Consider the following 17,555-nt stretch of genomic DNA (forward strand, 5'->3'; position numbering starts at 1 on the left):
TCTAAGAAAAAGTTTTTGTTCCCCCACATTTTTGCTATCTAGACAACAAGCAACACTAAAAAGGCACAGGGAAAATGGGGTGTTACAAACCTTCCCCCCTTAAAATGAAGCTCGTCCTCGAGCTTCGCTGGTGTAGGCTTCGAGGAGATTAGGGAATTCCTTCTGAAGATAATCTTTTCTTTCCCAAGTGGCTTCCTCCTCGAAGTGATTACTCCACTAGACTTTGTAGAACTTCAGCTTCCTCCTTCGGGTGAGACGAACTTGTTCCTCAAGGATACGAAGAGGGGTTTCCCGATAGGTCAGGTCTTGGTTCAAGTCTAAGGTACGGTGATCTACATTCTTGAAGACTTCTGGCTTGTCGGGTACTTGCAGACACTTCCGGAGCAAAGAGACGTGGAACACGTCATGGAATGCGCTTAACTCATGGGGTAGCTCCAACTGGTAAGAAACTTCTCCTTTGCGGCCAAGAACTTTGAACGGTCCGATGAAACGAGGCGCAAGTTTTCCGCGAACGTGGAATCTCTGCATTCCCTTCAGCGGGGTGACTCGAAGATAAGCGAAATCATCGAGCTTGAATTCCAGGTCACGGCGCTTGCGGTCAGAGTAGCTCTTCTGGCGAGATTGAGCGGTCTTCAAACGGTCACGGATCAGCTGTACTTGTTCTTCGGCTTGACGGAGATGATCAGGTCCAAAGATTTGGCTATCGCCGGTCTCAGTCCAATTTAAGGGTGTACGGCATCTTCATCCGTACAATGCTTCGAAGGGTGCCATCTTCAGGCTAGCTTGATAGCTGTTGTTGTAGGCGAATTCGGCAAATGGAAGGCAATCTTCCAACTTGGCTCCATAGGATAAAACACAGGATCTGAGCATATCTTCGAGGATTTGGTTGACTCTCTCCGTTTGACCTCGGTCTGGGGATGATAGGCAGTGCTAAAACTCAATTGGGTTCCTCTATCAGAGACGATTCGCTTGGGGACTCCATGGAGACTAACTATCCGAGAGATGTAGAGATCCGCCAGGTGGTTCCCATTGAATGTTGTCTTCACGGGAATGAAATGAGCAACTTTGGTCAGACGATCGACGATCACCCAGATTGAATCATGGCCTCTTTGAGATTTGGGCAATCCTGTTATGAAATCCATACCGATCTCTTCCCACTTCCACTCATGAACTTTTAGAGGTTGCAACAATTCAGCAGGACGCTGGTGTTCTGCTTTCACCAACTGACAGGTATCGCACTTGGCGATAAAAAGGGCAATCTCCCGCTTCATCCCATGCCACCAAAATTGGCGCTTGAGATCTTGATACATCTTCGTCCCTCCGGGGTGAATGGTATATAGAGACTCATGGGATTCCTTGAGTATTAGCTGCCTCAAATCCTCATTCTCGGGTACGCAGAGACGTCCATTGTACCACAATACTCCCTTCTCATCAACAGAGAATCCTTCCAACACTTCCTTCTTTAGGCGGAGCTTAATTCCTTCTATGCTCCTATCTCCAGATTGAGCCTTCCTAATTTGATCAAACAACATGGGCTAGAGTTCTAGATTGGCCAAGAATCCATGGCTCACCAGTTCCAGTCCAAACTTCTCCATTTCCTTTCCCAACATGGGTTGTTCTACAAGGATCAGGGAATTGAGGTTGCAGGGTTCTCGACTAAGAGCATCGGCAACCACATTTGCCTTACCGGGGTGATAGTGGATATTAACGTCATAGTCCTTGATTAGCTCCATCCACCTTTTTTGTCTCATGTTTAATTCCTTCTGGGTAAAAATATACTTCAAACTCTTATGATCGGTATACAGCTCACACCGATTTCCAATAAGATAGTGGCGCCACGCCTTGAGGGCATGAACCACAGCTGCAAGCTCCAGGTCATGGGTGGGGTAATTTTGCTCATGGGGGCAAAGTTGACGCGAGGAATACGCAATCACCTTCCCATTTTGCATAAGAACACAACCCAAACCTAGCTTTGAGGCATCGCAAAAGATGTCAAAGCCTTGAGTGACATCCGGCATGGTAAGTACCGGAGCAGTCACCAATCTCCTTTTTAGCTCTTGAAAGCTCTTCTCACACTTCTCTGACCATTCAAACTTCTTATCCTTCTTTAACAACTGTGTCATGGGTCGAGCGATGCTCGAAAATCCTTCCACAAACTTGCGATAATAGCCTGCTAGGCCAAGGAAAGACCTTACTTTAGTGGGATTCGTGGGAGCAGAACGTTCCATAACGGACCTCACCAAAGATGGGTCAACCGAGACTCCTCCAGCAGACAATACATGACCAAGGAAAGCAACTTCCTTCAGCTAGAACTGGCACTTGCTAAACTTAGCATAAAGCTGATGCTCACGGAGTGTGCCTAGCACAATCCTCAGATGGTTAGCATGATCCTCTTCGGACTTAGAGTAAACCAGAATGTCGTCAATGAAGACAACCACAAACTTGTCCAGATAATCCATGAAAACCTTGTTCATGAGATTCATAAAATAAGCAGGGGCGTTGGTCAATCCAAAAGACATCACGGTATACTCATAATGACCATACCGTGTCCGAAAAGCGGTCTTGGGAATATCAGACTCTCTTACTTTCAGCTGGTGGTAACCAGTGCGGAGATCGATCTTCGAGAAAACACGGGCTCCACTCATCTGGTCAAACAGGTCTTCTATCTTGGGAGAGGGTACTTATTCTTTATGGTCACATCGTTAAGCTTCCGGTAATCCACACAAAGACGTGCGGTACCATCTCGCTTATCCACAAAGATCACGGGTGATCCCCATGGCGATGCACTAGGCCGGATCAAACCTTTCCTCAGCATATCATCCAATTGCCTCTTCAATTCCACCAACTCCTCGGGATTCATCCAATAGGGTCGCTGCGCGATAGGCGCTGTTCCCGGGACAAGCTCAATAATGAACTCTATATCTCGATCCGGGGGCATGCCTGGCAGCTCTTCTGGAAACACGTCGGCATACTCACAAACTACAGGGATCTGATCCACAGTACTGTCGGCGGTACTCTTTTTGCATCGGGCTTTGGATGAGGGAAAAGATGAGACGTGACGGATCTCCCGGCCGTCACTACTTGTGATGGTGATGGCGCGCCTAGCAGAATCAATGTGCCCCTTATACTTGGCCATCCAATCCATCCCTAAGATAACTTCCAGGCCTTGCTCTCCAAGGATAACTAAGTCAGCATGAAAACGGGTTCCTTGAATCTCTATGGGGACTTGCTTGCAAGATTGGTGGGTTCGGGTGGTGGCTCCAGGGATTTGGACCACCATAGGTCGGGCTAAAGCAGAAGGTTCCAAATTTCCCTTACTAACAAAGGGTCGGGTGACGAAAGAATGCGAGGCACCCGAATCAAACAACACTGTAGCAGGCACATAGTTAACCGGAAACTTACCCAGCACGACGTCCGGTGCTTCCTGGGCTTCCTCTGCACTAACATGGTTCAGTCGGGCGTAGGTCTTCTTGGCAGCAGGGGTCCTTCCGGTTGCAGTCTTGGCACGTCCAGGATTGGGCTTGGGTGCATTGGGGCGCACAGCTGCATTGGGATTGCTAGGGCATTCTCGAGAGAAGTGGCCTGGCTTGCCACAGGTGTAACAACCAGACTTATCTCCCGCCGGGCGAGCAGGTGCAGCAGGGTGACTTGGATAACCTCCTCCTCCTCCAGGGCGCGGCATAGGGGGTCCACGGTGAGACGGATTCGGACGAGGTCCAGCTGAGTGAGACCTAGGCGGCTGAGGTGCCGGCCTAGTCGGGGGGCAGACTACGGGATCTTGGGTGACTAGAACCTCCTAGATGATTCAGGGCCTTGCGCTTGCGACTCTCGAAAGCAGCCTTCCTCTTGTTCTCGGTGTTGATAGCAGCATCGACTAAGGCTTCAAAGGTGGGGTATGGTACAGGGGCTAGATACGGCTGCAACTCCTCGTGCAGTCCCTTGATAAACTGGCGGCGCTTTTTCTCATCAGTGTCGACATCTTCAGGGGCATAGCGGGCGAGGTCGTTGAAGTCTTCCAGATACTCGTAGACAGCCTTGCTGCCTTGCTTCAGATCACGGAACTTGTCCTTCATCAGATGAATCAGGCCTTCGGGGATGAAAGAGCGGCGGAACCTTTCCTTGAAGCTGTTCCAAGAGATGACATGACCAGCGGCTTGCATGGTGAGAGTGGTCTCCCACCAGGCTCGGGCTGGTCCAGCAAGAAAATGAGTGGCCAGGTCGACCTTCTCCTCATCGTCCACTCGGGCAACCTTCAGGTTATTCTCAATCGTGCGGAGCCAATCATCCGCATCCAAGGGCTTGGCATTCTTGGAAAAGGAGGGCGGGTTGGTGTTCTGAAAGTCTCGCAGCTTGGAGCGAGGTTCATTTCCTCCTTGATTATTGGCATTTTGGGCAAGCTGTTGGAGCGCGGCGAGGTTCGCCTCACGCTCAGCCCTTCCACTCTGACGATCTTCCAACAGAAGGCGAAGGATCTGGGTCATGGCATCTGGGGGCGGTGGAGGATCAGCGTCGGTGTTGCGGGTGTTTTGGCCGCGAGTTCCGGACGCCATCCTGAATAGGTGCAAGATAGAGGGTAAACAAGGGCTAAGACATGCCAATGACACAGCAAGACACAAAAATGCAAGTCATCCAACACAAGCTTCACAAACCAGCATAAGTTGTTCCGGAATCGCTCCTATCTAGGCCTCGCGGGCGAATCATAACAAGGTAGCGAGTACAACAAAATACACACGATCCAACACTCGGATCACAACCAACATCGTCTATGGATTCTATCTACTCATCGCAAAAGGGGAACATCACCCGCATAGTGGTGTCGAGTGTGTTCCAACGAGGTGCACGGTGAGCTACTGAACACTCTGGGTTGCCCCAGCATCGGTGTCAGTACCACTACCAAAGACACGCTCCTCAGGGTCTTCTTCCTCCTCTGAGGGAAGAAGGGGCTCGTCGATAGGTTCCTCACCAAGGTCCTCATCATGGTCACTAGGATCATCATCTTCCACATCCATCTCATATGGATCAGCGGCGTCATCGTCCTGCAGGGTCTCATTCTCCTTGCGGAGTTCTATGGCCTCCTGCTCAAGCTCCTCTATCTGGTCCTCTAGCATCTGGGTCTTCTCAGTCATCTCGGCTATCTCCTTACGCAGCTTCCGGATGCACTTGCGCTGAGCTATGCGCGACTTCTCCGCAATGTTGAACTTCTTTTCCCATACAATCCTCTGGCGGGTGTGCATCCAGCAGTCCATTGTCTTCACGTCATAGAGGGACCGAATATGGTCCAGCTGCCTCTGGGTGGAGCAGGTACTCGGAGTGGCTGGCGTAGTCCGCAAACTGAGGGTGCGGGTCTGCAGGCGACATCCGCCCATGGTCATCCCGACGACCATAGAAGCGGAAAGGGGAGTCCTGGAGGCGGTCGGCGAAGTCGTGGGCGAGACGAGCTATGGCAAGCTGCATAACCCGCAATAGACCATCCTCCCAAGAACGGTCAACCACCTCAAACTCAGTGTCGTCGCAGACGGGGGCAGTCTGGCGGCCTCTCACGGTACAGACAACTCTCAAAGCTCTCTCCGAATGCTCAGGGACGCCCTGACGGAAACCACGGATCTCCGGGGGTGGTCGCCTAAGCCTGAGGGCCAACTCACGCATGGCCTCCTCAAAGAAGACACGGTCCTGCCCTGGGTGAGGTACCCCAGCCTGACGAAACGAGTGCGGTTCCATCTACACAAGTTTTAAGTAGTTTAAGTTAGTGACCAGTGTGCCATATTTTAATATAATAACAAAAAGCTGTATGCATGAGTAAATTCTTTTAGTGAAAATAGAGAGGGAGGTAAGAGACAGAAGCTAAGATTCAGCATCTTTTAAGTCTCAAGTTTTTCAGAAAAAGGGATTTTTCGTCTAACTACGGGTCCAGGCTAACTAGGGTCTCCTAAGGTCAGGATGGCTCTGATACCAGCTCTGTGGAGCCCCGGACTTGGAGGTCCGAGACCCCCGTTATGCATACAATCACAATCCCAGAGTTGAACCATTGTGATCAACATAACAGCTGGTACCATTACAATCATCCATTACATAAATATAAATAGTCTCATGGTAGGCCATAAAGGCAAGGTTCGACATAACATCAACACAAATGCGGTAGCGAATCAGCGTCACCACGCTGGCCCATCAGAGAAGCCAACGCCACAGGTGGCTGACCCGGAGACGTGCCTAGTACTCGCCTTCCCCGACGTCGTACTCTTCTTCTTCATAATACTCCTCATCACAATCTGATCAAGCCGATGACCAGGGACAAAGCCAGTAAGTACTTTTGAATGTACTTAGCAAACCACCAAGAGAGAGTAATATAATGCAGTATATGGCTGTGGTAAAAGACCTAGGCTCTAGAATGGTAATAAGAATGTAGAAACATAGTTTCTCTCGTGTCGATATAGCATGTATCATGAGAATAGAGTATGTCATACGACATTTCAGTTAACCTTTTGAAAAAGAGATAGATAAGAGGTAGCACTAGATAGAGTATTTCCAATCATTCTCCACTGTCGCCATTGCGACTAACTCTTCCCCCCTTTTTCAGTCGCCACGCGACAAGACATTTAGGCATACCACGACGGGTATCCTCCTTTACCATGCTCCCAGAGCATTGACACCTCCAGTGTCCCTTTTGGAAACCACCTTTCGAAAACACCTTTTTGTTTAGAAAACAAAACATCTCAGGCCAAGCAACAGCCTTCCCGACCATCCATAACCGTGGACACGGCTATTCGAATAGTTTTACACTCTGCAGAGGTAGCACGCTTTTAATCCCACAAGACCTGAACTATCTGCCGGTATCTCACCGGATCGCCATACCAAAGTATGCGGGGGTCGGATAAACAGTCGAGATCCTACATCCACATCCACAAGAACGGGCCTTTCCCTGCAGGTTAAGCCTTCCCGGCACCCCGGAACACCTCTTAACCACAAGCATGCTTCCGGCGCCACGACGGATGACCCTACAGTATCATCCGGCTATTCGTCAGCAACAGTTAACTGCCTCACTTATGAGCGCAGCCCGGCGTCGGGAGTCATCACTTGCACTCCTCTAGGGTTATGGCGCCCCGTCTCGCTTCCGTGGATTTCAGACCAAGCCCCGTTCCCAGATTGGGGTAATGTGGTCGCACTGTTTTTCGGGTTGGGTGAATACTTAGTCACCAAGTTTCAAAAACAACCTTTTCTCCTTCCTTTGTTTCCATCAAAACTCCTTTATCAAAACCTTTCTTTCAAAGCCTCCCGGGCAGGGTAGTTCCCATTCCGAGGTTTTCAGAGAAAACATCCTTTTTCTCAAAACCTTTTTAATAAAATTCTTCCCGGGTACTCTCATCCTTAGTGCTTCCAAAAGATCTCAAGGGCTTTCAAAAAAAAAGGAGTAGGGTGTGAAGCACCCACTCAACTACCTTAGGGTAATATAGGTGCTACACTAGTATTCACACCCATAAGGGTGATGTCACAAAGAAAGGTGTCAGAGTGCCACAGGCAACTCCGGCACAAGAGAATAATGCAATTTTATAAACCATAGCATATGCATATATAGGGTAAAAGGGATGCAAGAGCAAGTGGTGGCTTGCCTGTTATCTCTGGCTGTCCTGGTTCTTCACCTGCAATATCTTCCCCCCACTACAAGGAAATGGCCTACCGCCGGCGTCCTGAAATGGCCTACCGCCGGCGTTCTTGCATTCGCCGGCGATCACCTCGCCGGTGGTAAAGCCTCATCGCCGGCGCCTCCCAACTCGCCGGGGGTAAGTGCCGTTACCGCCGGCGTTCTACCAATTCGCCGGGGGTAAGTGTTGTCAATTCGCCGGGGTTAGTCTTACCGCCGGCGTCTTACCGTTTCGCCAGGGGAAACAGGCCGTAGTGCTGGCGATTGCAAAATGCCAGGGATCCAAGATACATTTCGCCAGCGTTAACATTAGCAGGAGTAAAAAAATAAATCTCGAATTTGACAGCATATACACCAGAATTCAAGCATATACACAGAATATACAGGCAATTACCAGAATGACAGCAAAATATACAACATTAGCAAGATACACATCATTGGCAATGATACACATCATTAGAAAGTCCCGAAATGTCCATAACATGCATGCATGCATCAATAACACAAGTGTCGACCATAGTTCAAACATCACGACTCGAAGTAGCACATGTTACAGAAATACATATAAGTCCAGTGTCGATGATCTAGCTAAACAACAATGACATAATAAACTAGAGAGACGGTGGCGGCAAGCATCATCACGATGAAAGGGGTCCTCCACATCTCCCTCCTCTGTCCCGCTCGAAAGTTGGCGTATCGAGTTTCCGCCTCCTCCAAAGTGGTGTACCCCTTGTAGCTGTTGCCGCTGAAACGGTGGACCCGCTCCTACAAGCCTTCTCCTCCCAAATCCTCGTAGACCTCCAAGCATTCTCGCCGTGGTAGACGACATAGTACGTCATCTATGCAAACACACAACAAAGAAATGTAAGTTGTTAGTACATCCATAGAGAGAGATATAACATATAGGTGTGCAAAAGAACAAACATAAAAAATACTTATGTAATTTATGACTAACATTTGCAGGACACAAAAGTTTTTGACTCAAGTCTACTTCGGCGGGAAGGGACGGATGCCCTCGAGCGTGTTGAATGTTCTCTCGTCACATCCATCTTCTAATCGGCCTTCTATCTCGGAATTAGAAAGTGCGGAGGCATAGTTGAACAAGCCACCATTCATGATGACATCCCTCCAGAGTATTGTGCAAATGGTCCGCTGGATGGCACGGAAGTCGCCTCTCACGTTTTCATCGGTGGTGTCCGCCATGTTCACGAACTTCCCCTGCAGAGCAGATGGCAACAAGAGATCGTTCTGAGACCTTACAACCGCCCTCATCTGTAGGATGGCAAACCATGCCTCCATCCCATTGTCATCCACCGATTGCTTTAGGCAGGGGAACTTGGTTATGTGGTTGCACACATGGCAACCCTTAACTTTCTTCTCATGCCTGAGTTTGTTGACGCCAACCTCAGCTATGAAGCCGCTGAGGGCTTTATCAAGTGTAGACTTAAGGTCGGTGAAGTCTTTCTCCTTATCAAGCCCGGAGTCGAGATAAGTGACATCGGAATGATACGGGTAAAAGAGGAGGAGGGTGCAATACTTGAAACTGCGCAAAATGGAAATAAACCATCATACTCAGCTATTAAGGAAATTCATGAAAGAATGTAATATAGGGTACTTTAGTAACCAAATACTTACTCGCGGAAATATGGTATGACAAAGCAACTCTTATCCTTGTTTAACACCAATAAATTCTTGATATAGTTGGCGAGAAACGCTTGTTCGGTCTGGGCGATGTATTGGAGTCATGTAGTAGGGGTCCATGATAGCGATGTGCGTTGTGTTCTCCATGGCGATATCGTGCGCCATGCTGAGCGATATGAGGCGGACCAAGCTTCGGTCTAGCTGTTGCATGTGGAAGAGCTCGAAGATGTCTTCGTACCGAATGAATATCAAGTCCGCAGTGGTATGTGTTGACAAAGCCAAAGCCGCTGGGCACCTTGGCGATCAAAATCGGGTACGATGGATTTCTATCTTTAAGAAGTAGCTTCTCCTTTGTTAGAATAGCATCATGCACGCTCCTCATATCAGGCGTCAACTTGTTGACATAGTGTGCCGGCAGCATCGGCTCGGCTAAGTGATGCAACTTCCTCCACGGGGTCGGCAACTTGTCATTAACCACTATCTTGCTTGCCGCAACATCTCCCGACTTCTTCCGCTTCCTGCCCTTCTTCTTACTGCAACTGGGAGCGGCGTTTTGTTTCATACCTTCCGTGGTCGCACCAAGGAGTGTCCTCGGGGTAAGCCCAACTCGGGGCGGAGCGGTGAAGGCGGTAGTGTCCTCCTGCTCGGGCGTTTCTTGTGAAAGGAACAACTTCTTCTTTAGGATATGACCGGCGGGTGGCTTGTAAGGAGAAACCGCGTCGGCGTCGAGCTCGGCGATGAACGTATCAATGGGAGCTTGATCGATGTCCAACGCCTTGTCGTGCTGACTCTCGTGCGGACTATCGGGCTGACTATCGGGCTCAAATTGATCATAAGCCGGTGGAGCACTGGCCCTGCCTTTGCCTGCCGTCAAAGCAAGCCGTTGGAGCTGGGACCTTGGCTTGGCTCGGGGCATCCGTTGCATCCCGAGGAGTGACCATGCCATAGCTTGCCTCCGAACTCCGAGGCGGTGTTCAGCCGAATTAGGCTTTCGGCCATATAAGGTTGTGTTTCTTGAGGTCACCGAGAGTGAGCGGGGTTTCCGTTTCCGGGGGTTGATAAGGAGGATGGAGGTCTTGGCATCCCGGTAACGACCGGTTCACGCGAACCCGGCTCAAGCTATCATCCATCCTGACGCAGTGGAAAATCCGCTGTGTTGGCACGATGACACTGCCGCTCGCTACAGCCTTCAACTTGTTGTCCACATTCAGTAGCAAGGTGCAAGGAGTCGCGTTCGCCTGTGAAAACATGTGTATGTCGAGAGGGCGACGACAAAGTAACTAATTTGTAGAGCTTGAGATACTAAATTAATTACCGTGAGGGCGTCGAGCTCGGCTCGCGTTGAAGGACCGAGGCCAGGCGTGCAGGTGACTGAGGGGCTAGTACTGGGCCCCCCCAGGTCCGGCGAATCCTCTCTAGCGCCGACATTGCCGGCGGGTGGAGTCACCAAGTTGGGTGTGCATTGAGCGTGTCTAGTTGGAGGCCGGTTGTCCGAGTTGCTGGCGCCTAGGCTGATAACCGGCATCGGTCCCTTACCGCCGGCGTCGAAGTAATTCTTCATCGACAGCACAAGATCAGGGATGATTTCATTGACCCTGTTGGCCAGCGCGTCATCGACCCTGGTAGCAACCTCGGCACTGACGCGTTGCTGAACCTCGGCACTGACTCGTTGCTGAACCTCGGCACTGACGCGTTGCTCCATGGTTGTTTCCAAGTCGGCCACCTTTTTCAGAAGAGCCTCGTGCTCCCGGTCCTTCTGCGCCTGCCGCGACTCCCTAGTGCTTGAGGGCACGTCCAAGTCATAGTCGGCAAGCTTGCGACCTCCTCCGGCGCCGGGGACACGGTGGGGCTTGTCCAAAAGCGGCCGCGCCTTCACGGTGTTCAGACCCCTGATAAAAGGCGTGTCCCACGGGACTTTGCCAGTCGACGTCTGGGACAAGGAGCCAGCTGATTCGGCGGCTGCTTGTTCCGCCAACTGCCAGAAGTAACATGAACAATTTTAGAATGTAATGGACTTGGTGAGCAGTATCAAATTAATAAGCTGGTAAATTGCTTACCACTGCTTTCTCAAGTGCCATCACCTTCGCGTCGGCGACCAACTCAACTCCCACCACCACATCAGGTTTCGTGACACGTTTCCCACCCAATTCTCTATGGTATCGGGACCTGAGATATGCCCTGAAGAGTGGGTCTTTGTACTTGGCAAAAGGGGGCTCGAGGCCAGCATTTATGTAGGCCTGGTCCTCCTTGTCCCATACCGGCTGCTTGCCTTCGAAGCCACGGCAACCGAGATTGTGGTGACCGATGTTCTTTTCCGCCAGCTCCTTCCCCCAGGTCGATTGTTCTTTGGTGTACTCGAGCTCCTCGTTTTCCAAGAATTTATTATACTGCTCCAGCATCATCCGCGGGAAGTGGCGCTGGATCTCTTCCCAAGTCTCATTGTCACCAAGCATCCCCCTCAGCATGGTTTTATAACCGCTGAGGTTCTTGGAGAACTTAGAGAGGGCTCGTCTGTTCACGATGTTATCCTTGGGATCCTCGTTCCTGTATTCCACAGGGAACTCATACCGTGCGTGCAGCCGCGCAAGGAGTTGGGCCTGCAGATGCTGCTTCTTCTTGGTTCGGAGTTTCGTCTCGTTGACGTCGACGACGTCCCGAAGGATTGCTCCCAGTTGGAGGCCGTACCCCTTCGCCAGGTGCTTGGGCTCAGTAGGAAGACCGGTCTTGGCGTCCACCGCGGTGATTATCTCGCGAGTGGTGCCGACCCTGTTTGGGCACCGCTGCTTCCGTTTCCTCTTGGCCTCGGTAGTAGTATCCGAGCTACCCCCGGCAACGCCACTGTCGGTGGTCTCGTCGGCAGCGGCCCTCTCATCCTCACCATCGTTGTCCATCTCATCATCCCCCTCCTCCGAGGACTCGTCATCGCTGCCCCTTGGAAGGTCCTCCAGCTGATCCGAGACCATGAGCCTGTAGTGCTCATCCAACTTCCGCTGAGAAGACCCGTCAGCGTCTTCGTTGGGGTCTGCAGAAGACGACATGCTAACAAAGGCAGATGTGACAGCATTAGGTAGCATGCAACAGTTCGTCCACCAAACTTGAGAAACTATCAAGGAGAGTATGAAAGCCAACCCTAACAGTATCAATGTCCAAGAATTAAGAAAATCACTTGCATTACAACACATACGACTAGCATCAGCAGGTAACAAAAAAACCATAGAGATGGACAGTACATCATCATGTTAAATCACAAAGAGGTACCTCACTCATGCATATAGTACTAATACTCACTGGACAATATAGAGGAAGGCCCTCACTGGACAAAAGTGCACTCTAGCTAAACGTGAGTATTTGTCTAATTTGACTGTTTGTCCTCTCTATTTTTCCTTTGCTACTGGACAGATAATTATTAGAACCAATCTAGTTGATAAAACATATATCATGCTTAATGTTCAGATAATATATATATCATGCATATCATATTCATTCGTGAAGATTAATATATCATGCTTAATGTTTGTAGATAGATCAAGGTACACGTGTCTAACAGAAAGTTTGTTTTTGATAATGAAGGCTCTACCCTGAATCTGCTTTCTACCGCTGCTAACTGAACACAAGCAACTCTACATGATTAACACTGGTTCATCAAATACTTGGACAATTTACAGTACTATCTTGGTTCATCAAATACTGTGCAAGCAGTAAAATATAAGAATTAACAATTTGTGGTTAACTTTGCTTTAAATTGCCAGTGTCACTACTAGTTGTAAATCCACCGCGAAAATTCGGCATGACCTTTGCTAAAAATGGTCATGCCAGAGTGCCAGAAATTCGCCGGAACGGAAGTTAATCAACATTTCGGCGAAACATTGGCACTCAATGTACCTGCAGAGACATATCTGGGCAACAAACTGCATGCAGAGATACAGAATTTTCAATACATCTGGGCCATTTCACAGCTCATTTCACAGCATATGCACTCAACTAATTACCTTGAGCTTCTGCAGGAGTGAGCGGTGAAGACGAGGTCGGAGAGGCGGGCAGCTTGTTCCTGCGGCGGTTCCTGCGGCGGTTGGCACCTGGTCGGCGGGCTGGAGAGGCGGGCGTGAGCTGCTGCGATGGGAGCTGCACATAATGCACATAATGCAATTACTAGACTTGTTGCACAGATGATATAATGACTAGACTTGTTGCAATTACTAGACTTGTTGCACATAATGCACATAATGCAATTACTAGACTTGTTGCACACATTACAGTGAGTATAATGATTTTCCAGAGAGTAGATGCATACTTCAGTCGATAATCAAAAGTAAAGATTGAAACTTTGAAACACAACTGCTGCTAAGAATGTCTCTTGTTGTTGCTAAAAAAAAGAATGTCTCTTGTTTCAGACATGCAAAATGCTGATGAAGAGTGTTTCAGTTTCAGAAACACAGAAGCTGAACTAGTCCCGTGAGTTTCCTGTTGAATTTTGATTGGTCATATAATTTCGAAGGCAAGAGCTACAACTTGAATATATGTGTTTTACTATCAGTTAAGACTGTATTCAGTTTTATGCACAGTATGATAACCAGCTCAATATCAAACACAGAAAATGAAACTGCATAGACTATTATCACCTTGGAGCATCAGTTTGCTCGTAGAACAATTGAAGAAGCTAGTACCTTTGTTCGGCAGACATTACCCAACCGGGGGAAACGCAAGATGTAGAAAGGAAAACAGAGGCATATCGAGTTTGCACAAGGGATTCATCCCACGGATTTCTGTTTTGCGAAAAAAATCTACAGAATCAATCTACCTCTAGCCGTTCTCCTGGACGGATTAGCAAGATCCCTAGCAACTCCCCAACCCCTGCGGCCCGCGCTAATCGATCCCGCCCCCGTAGTTTCCTCCAACAAAAAAAAGATCCATTCCGCGCCCGTAGACCATGAAATCCCCAGAGCAAGGCAAGGAAAACAGGTCCCCAATCACGGAGCGGCACGGGACGGGAGCATACCTGCGGCAGGATGGTTCTGGTGTGAATTCGGCGGGGGCGCGAGGGCGGAGGCTTTGGCTGGGGACGATGGCGACGGATCGAGGGAGACGGCGATGGCGATGGCGATGGATCGAGGGCGACGGCGATGGCGACGGATCGAGGGCGACGGCGCAGGGGATTTGGGGGAGGCGGCAACGGCGACGTGCGGTGGGGGATTTAGGGGAGGCGCGTGGCGACGGCGGATCGACGACGGCGCAGGGGATTTGGGGGAGGCGGCGACGGCGGCAGGTCGATTTGGGGGTAAACGCGCGGCCACCAAACGACTAAGTCGTGCACGCGTGACCCCCGGCGTTTTGCCGTAAACGCCGGCGGTAACGTTTGAGCCACTAACAGGTGGGTCCACGTGCATTTACCACCGGCGAAATCGACCTATTCGCCGGGGATAACATGTACACCATTAATGCTGTAAATCAGGTTCATTATACAAAAACGATCCTCTACTGCAGTGGTTGCAGTCTGTTCTGCACAGCCGAAGCACCCAGGGTTCGAATCCCTGTGGGTGCAAAAATGGCACCCTTTTTTTCTTTTTTTAAGTTTTTTTTATTGTTTCTAGTTATTTAGATAAATTGTCCTTTGGCAACATCCGATAAAATAAATCAATGAAGGATAAATTGCAAGACATAAATTGATGATTTTAATTCTTGAATGACTTCAAAGTCCTTTCGAGGATATCCGATAAAAAACCGAGACATAAATTCAGGATACACTTGAGACGGACAAATGGTTGTTCGAGAGATAATTATTAGAAATACACAAATGACTTCAAAGTCCCTTCCGCTTGGTCCTTGTGACCCCACCGGTATCGTCGCGACTCCTTGTGTACGGAGGAACACTTGACCTAGGTAGCGTCGTCCTTCTTCTTCTTAGTGTGTAGGTTCTATCGTCTTCATCGGGTTCTTCCATCATTGGGTCTCCGACGAGGCCGTCGAAGTCTTGCTCGTCGGCCACTCCATCCATTCCGACGAGGGCCCTTTTTCCTCTCCTTACGACAACACGGCTGGGCCTTGACGGGTCAGTTATGAAGAAGCATTGCTCGACGTGCTTAGCCAATACCCAAGGCTCATTTTGCGCGGTGGGGTTCTTGGTCTTGGATTTGGGGGGCAGTCGCATGGTGGTGACATACGCATCTTCTTTTGTGACGTCCGTAGCCCATCTGACACGAAACATCGGTAGCTTCTCCCCGACGTAGTCGAGCTCCCAGATTTCCTCGATCCTTCCGTAGTACCTTTTCTTCTCTTCACCCGTGTACGATTCCATCGTCACACCCGAGTTCTGGTAGTCGCTTTTTTTGTCTCTCTCCTCTGTGGAGAATGTGTAACCGTTGATGTCGTACTTCTGATAAGTCATGAGGTTGGGGGCGGGCCCATAAGACAAGGCCAATATCATTTTGTCTACGTCGCTTGCCATTGGTGGGGGATTGGCATCAATCTGGTCTTTGAACCAGCTCGCGAAAGAGGAGTTATGCGCTCTAAATACCTCTTCTTCCGTCATCGGCTTGTCAGCCCTGCTCTTGATCATGTTTATGTGCTGATCCACCCAAGGCTCTACCTCGTTCATGTGATGTAGTGCCACTAAGTGGGCCCTGTTAAAGTCTGTTCTCCTATCATCTTGATCAGCGTCGAGTTCCCTCCTGCCAGCGTTGTGGCCTACTCCCTCGAATCTGCCGAGGTGCTTGTTGGCGGGCAATCCAACCGGACGTGGGTCGTCCTCGTTTAAATAATTCTTGCAGAAAGAGATGCACTCCTCGGTGAGAAAGCCCTGGACGATGCTTCCATCCGGATGTGCCCTGTTACGAACATATCCTTTGATGAAGCCGTTCATTCTTTCTAACGCCATCATGTTGTGAAGGAACGCGGGCCCAAGATCCTCGATATCGTCCACTATATGCACCAGCAGATGGACCATGATGTCAAAGAATGCGGGCGGGAAGTACATCTCCATCTCGCATAGGATGGTGACGATCTCTTCCTGCAGCCTCCCGAGTTTCTTGACGGTTATCGACTTTCGAGTGATGACGTCAAAGACGTTACACAGGTCAGTCAGCGTCGCACGAACGTGCGGTTCCATTATCCCTCGGATAGCAACCGGAAGTATCTGCGTCATCATGACATGACAGTCATGAGACTTCATCCCGCTGAAGATTTTTTTCGTCGGGTCCAGCCATCTGCGTATCAGCCCCGCGTAGCCTAGGGGAAATTTGACTTCTAGCAGGCACTTGAAGAATTGTTCGAGCTCATCGGGATTTAGAGTGAAGCAGGAGGGGCGAGGAGTTTCGCGCTGCTTGGCCACCCTTTTGCGTTTGCGACCATCCGTCTCCTCCTCCTCGGTTTCCTGGTCAACCTGCGCAAAATGAAGCTCTTTTCTGATATCAAGGGCCATCAGGTCGTGTCTTGCTTTCGACCCGTCTTTGGTCCTCTCCGGCATGTTGAGCACAGTGCCAAGCAAGCTCTCGCACACGTTCTTCGTGATATGCATGACATCAAGGCTATGAGGCGTACCGAGGATCTTCCAGTACGGCAAGTCCCAAAACACGGACCTCCTTTTTCATACCCCCAAGAGCGGCCCGGGTTCCTTTTTCTTTCTCTTGTCTCCTTTCTTCCGCTTCTGGATCTTTATCTTACCCGCCGGAGGGCAGTCTTTCCAGTTTTTCAATAGAGTATCTATCTCTTCGCCGCTTCGCCTAGGTGGAGGTCCCTCGACCTCATCCTTCCCATTGAACAGGTCTCCACGCTTCCTCCACGGGTCATTCTTGGGAAGCCACATTCGATGCCTCATGTAGACGGTTTTTGAAGACCCGGGATCCTTACCCAGCTGTAAAAATGGCGTCTTTTCCATGCACCTCACACATGCCTTGTGTCCGTGGCACACCTGGCACGCGATATATCCGTATCCAAGATAGTCCTGCACCGTCGTCAACAGTGCGGCTTTCATACGGAAAGTTTCTTGTCCGTAGGCGTCCCAAGTTTCTGTCCCTTCCTCCCACAGAGTGACTAGCTCCTCCTTCAATAGCTCCGCATACAAAGTTGATATCGCTCCCTGGCTGCGTCGGCCCTTGGATTAGCATACTCATGTGTATGTACTTCTTCTTCAGGCATAGCCATGGAGGGAGGTTGTACATCCATACAAACACGGGCCAGGTGCTGTGCTTGCTGCTTTGGTTCCCAAACGGATTGAGTCCGTCGGTGCTCGCACCCAACCTGATGTTCCTTGGTTCTTTCCCGAATTCTTCGTAATACTCATCGT

The 17,555-nt window shown here is 49.9% G+C and overlaps 4 protein-coding genes across 4 annotated transcripts; all 4 read right to left on the minus strand.

The window, feature by feature from the left end:
• Positions 1-1,535: 1,535 nt before the first annotated feature.
• On the minus strand, positions 1,536-3,682 carry LOC139832560 (uncharacterized). Its single transcript, XM_071822345.1, has 2 exons — positions 2,803-3,682; positions 1,536-2,170 (listed from the first exon to the last, which is right to left on the minus strand). The coding sequence occupies exons 1-2, from the start codon at positions 3,680-3,682 to the stop codon at positions 1,536-1,538; spliced, it is 1,515 nt and encodes a 504-aa protein (XP_071678446.1).
• A 4,763-nt stretch (positions 3,683-8,445) lies between these two features.
• On the minus strand, positions 8,446-14,693 carry LOC127310234 (uncharacterized). Its single transcript, XM_071822800.1, has 3 exons — positions 14,274-14,693; positions 13,267-13,399; positions 8,446-8,475 (listed from the first exon to the last, which is right to left on the minus strand). The coding sequence occupies exons 1-3, from the start codon at positions 14,659-14,661 to the stop codon at positions 8,472-8,474; spliced, it is 525 nt and encodes a 174-aa protein (XP_071678901.1). The 5' UTR covers positions 14,662-14,693; the 3' UTR covers positions 8,446-8,471.
• On the minus strand, positions 8,520-9,698 carry LOC139831996 (uncharacterized). Its single transcript, XM_071821389.1, has 3 exons — positions 9,516-9,698; positions 9,272-9,360; positions 8,520-9,179 (listed from the first exon to the last, which is right to left on the minus strand). Exons 1-3 carry the CDS (start codon positions 9,696-9,698, stop codon positions 8,624-8,626), a joined length of 828 nt encoding a protein of 275 aa, XP_071677490.1. The 3' UTR covers positions 8,520-8,623.
• LOC139832845 (uncharacterized) lies at positions 10,307-13,258 on the minus strand. The gene is made up of 2 exons (XM_071822799.1): positions 10,593-13,258; positions 10,307-10,515 (listed from the first exon to the last, which is right to left on the minus strand). Exon 1 carries the CDS (start codon positions 12,490-12,492, stop codon positions 11,311-11,313), a length of 1,182 nt encoding a protein of 393 aa, XP_071678900.1. The 5' UTR covers positions 12,493-13,258; the 3' UTR covers positions 10,307-10,515; positions 10,593-11,310.
• Positions 14,694-17,555: the final 2,862 nt, after the last annotated feature.

The sequence above is a fragment of the Lolium perenne genome, chromosome 6 (genome assembly GCF_019359855.2).
Source record: "Lolium perenne isolate Kyuss_39 chromosome 6, Kyuss_2.0, whole genome shotgun sequence".
Lineage (NCBI taxonomy): Eukaryota > Viridiplantae > Streptophyta > Magnoliopsida > Poales > Poaceae > Lolium > Lolium perenne.

What these genes read in the sequence shown, in the direction of transcription:
- LOC139832560 (XM_071822345.1), bottom strand. Translation starts at nt 3,682, where the DNA reads ATGCCGCGCCCTGGAGGAGGAGGAGGTTATCCAAGTCACCCTGCTGCA. An exon ending in GGATGATATGCTGAGGAAAG is followed by an intron (nt 2,171 to 2,802) that starts GTTTGATCCGGC and finishes TTGGCCTAGCAG; the next exon opens with GCTATTATCGCAAGTTTGTG.
- LOC139831996 (XM_071821389.1), bottom strand. Translation starts at nt 9,698, where the DNA reads ATGCTGCCGGCACACTATGTCAACAAGTTGACGCCTGATATGAGGAGC. An exon ending in GCGGACTTGATATTCATTCG is followed by an intron (nt 9,361 to 9,515) that starts GTACGAAGACAT and finishes TACATCGCCCAG; the next exon opens with ACCGAACAAGCGTTTCTCGC. An exon ending in GTCATACCATATTTCCGCGA is followed by an intron (nt 9,180 to 9,271) that starts GTAAGTATTTGG and finishes CATTTTGCGCAG; the next exon opens with TTTCAAGTATTGCACCCTCC.
- LOC139832845 (XM_071822799.1), bottom strand. Translation starts at nt 12,492, where the DNA reads ATGGTTTTTTTGTTACCTGCTGATGCTAGTCGTATGTGTTGTAATGCA.
- LOC127310234 (XM_071822800.1), bottom strand. Translation starts at nt 14,661, where the DNA reads ATGCACGTGGACCCACCTGTTAGTGGCTCAAACGTTACCGCCGGCGTT. An exon ending in CCAGAACCATCCTGCCGCAG is followed by an intron (nt 13,400 to 14,273) that starts GTATGCTCCCGT and finishes CATTATGTGCAG; the next exon opens with CTCCCATCGCAGCAGCTCAC.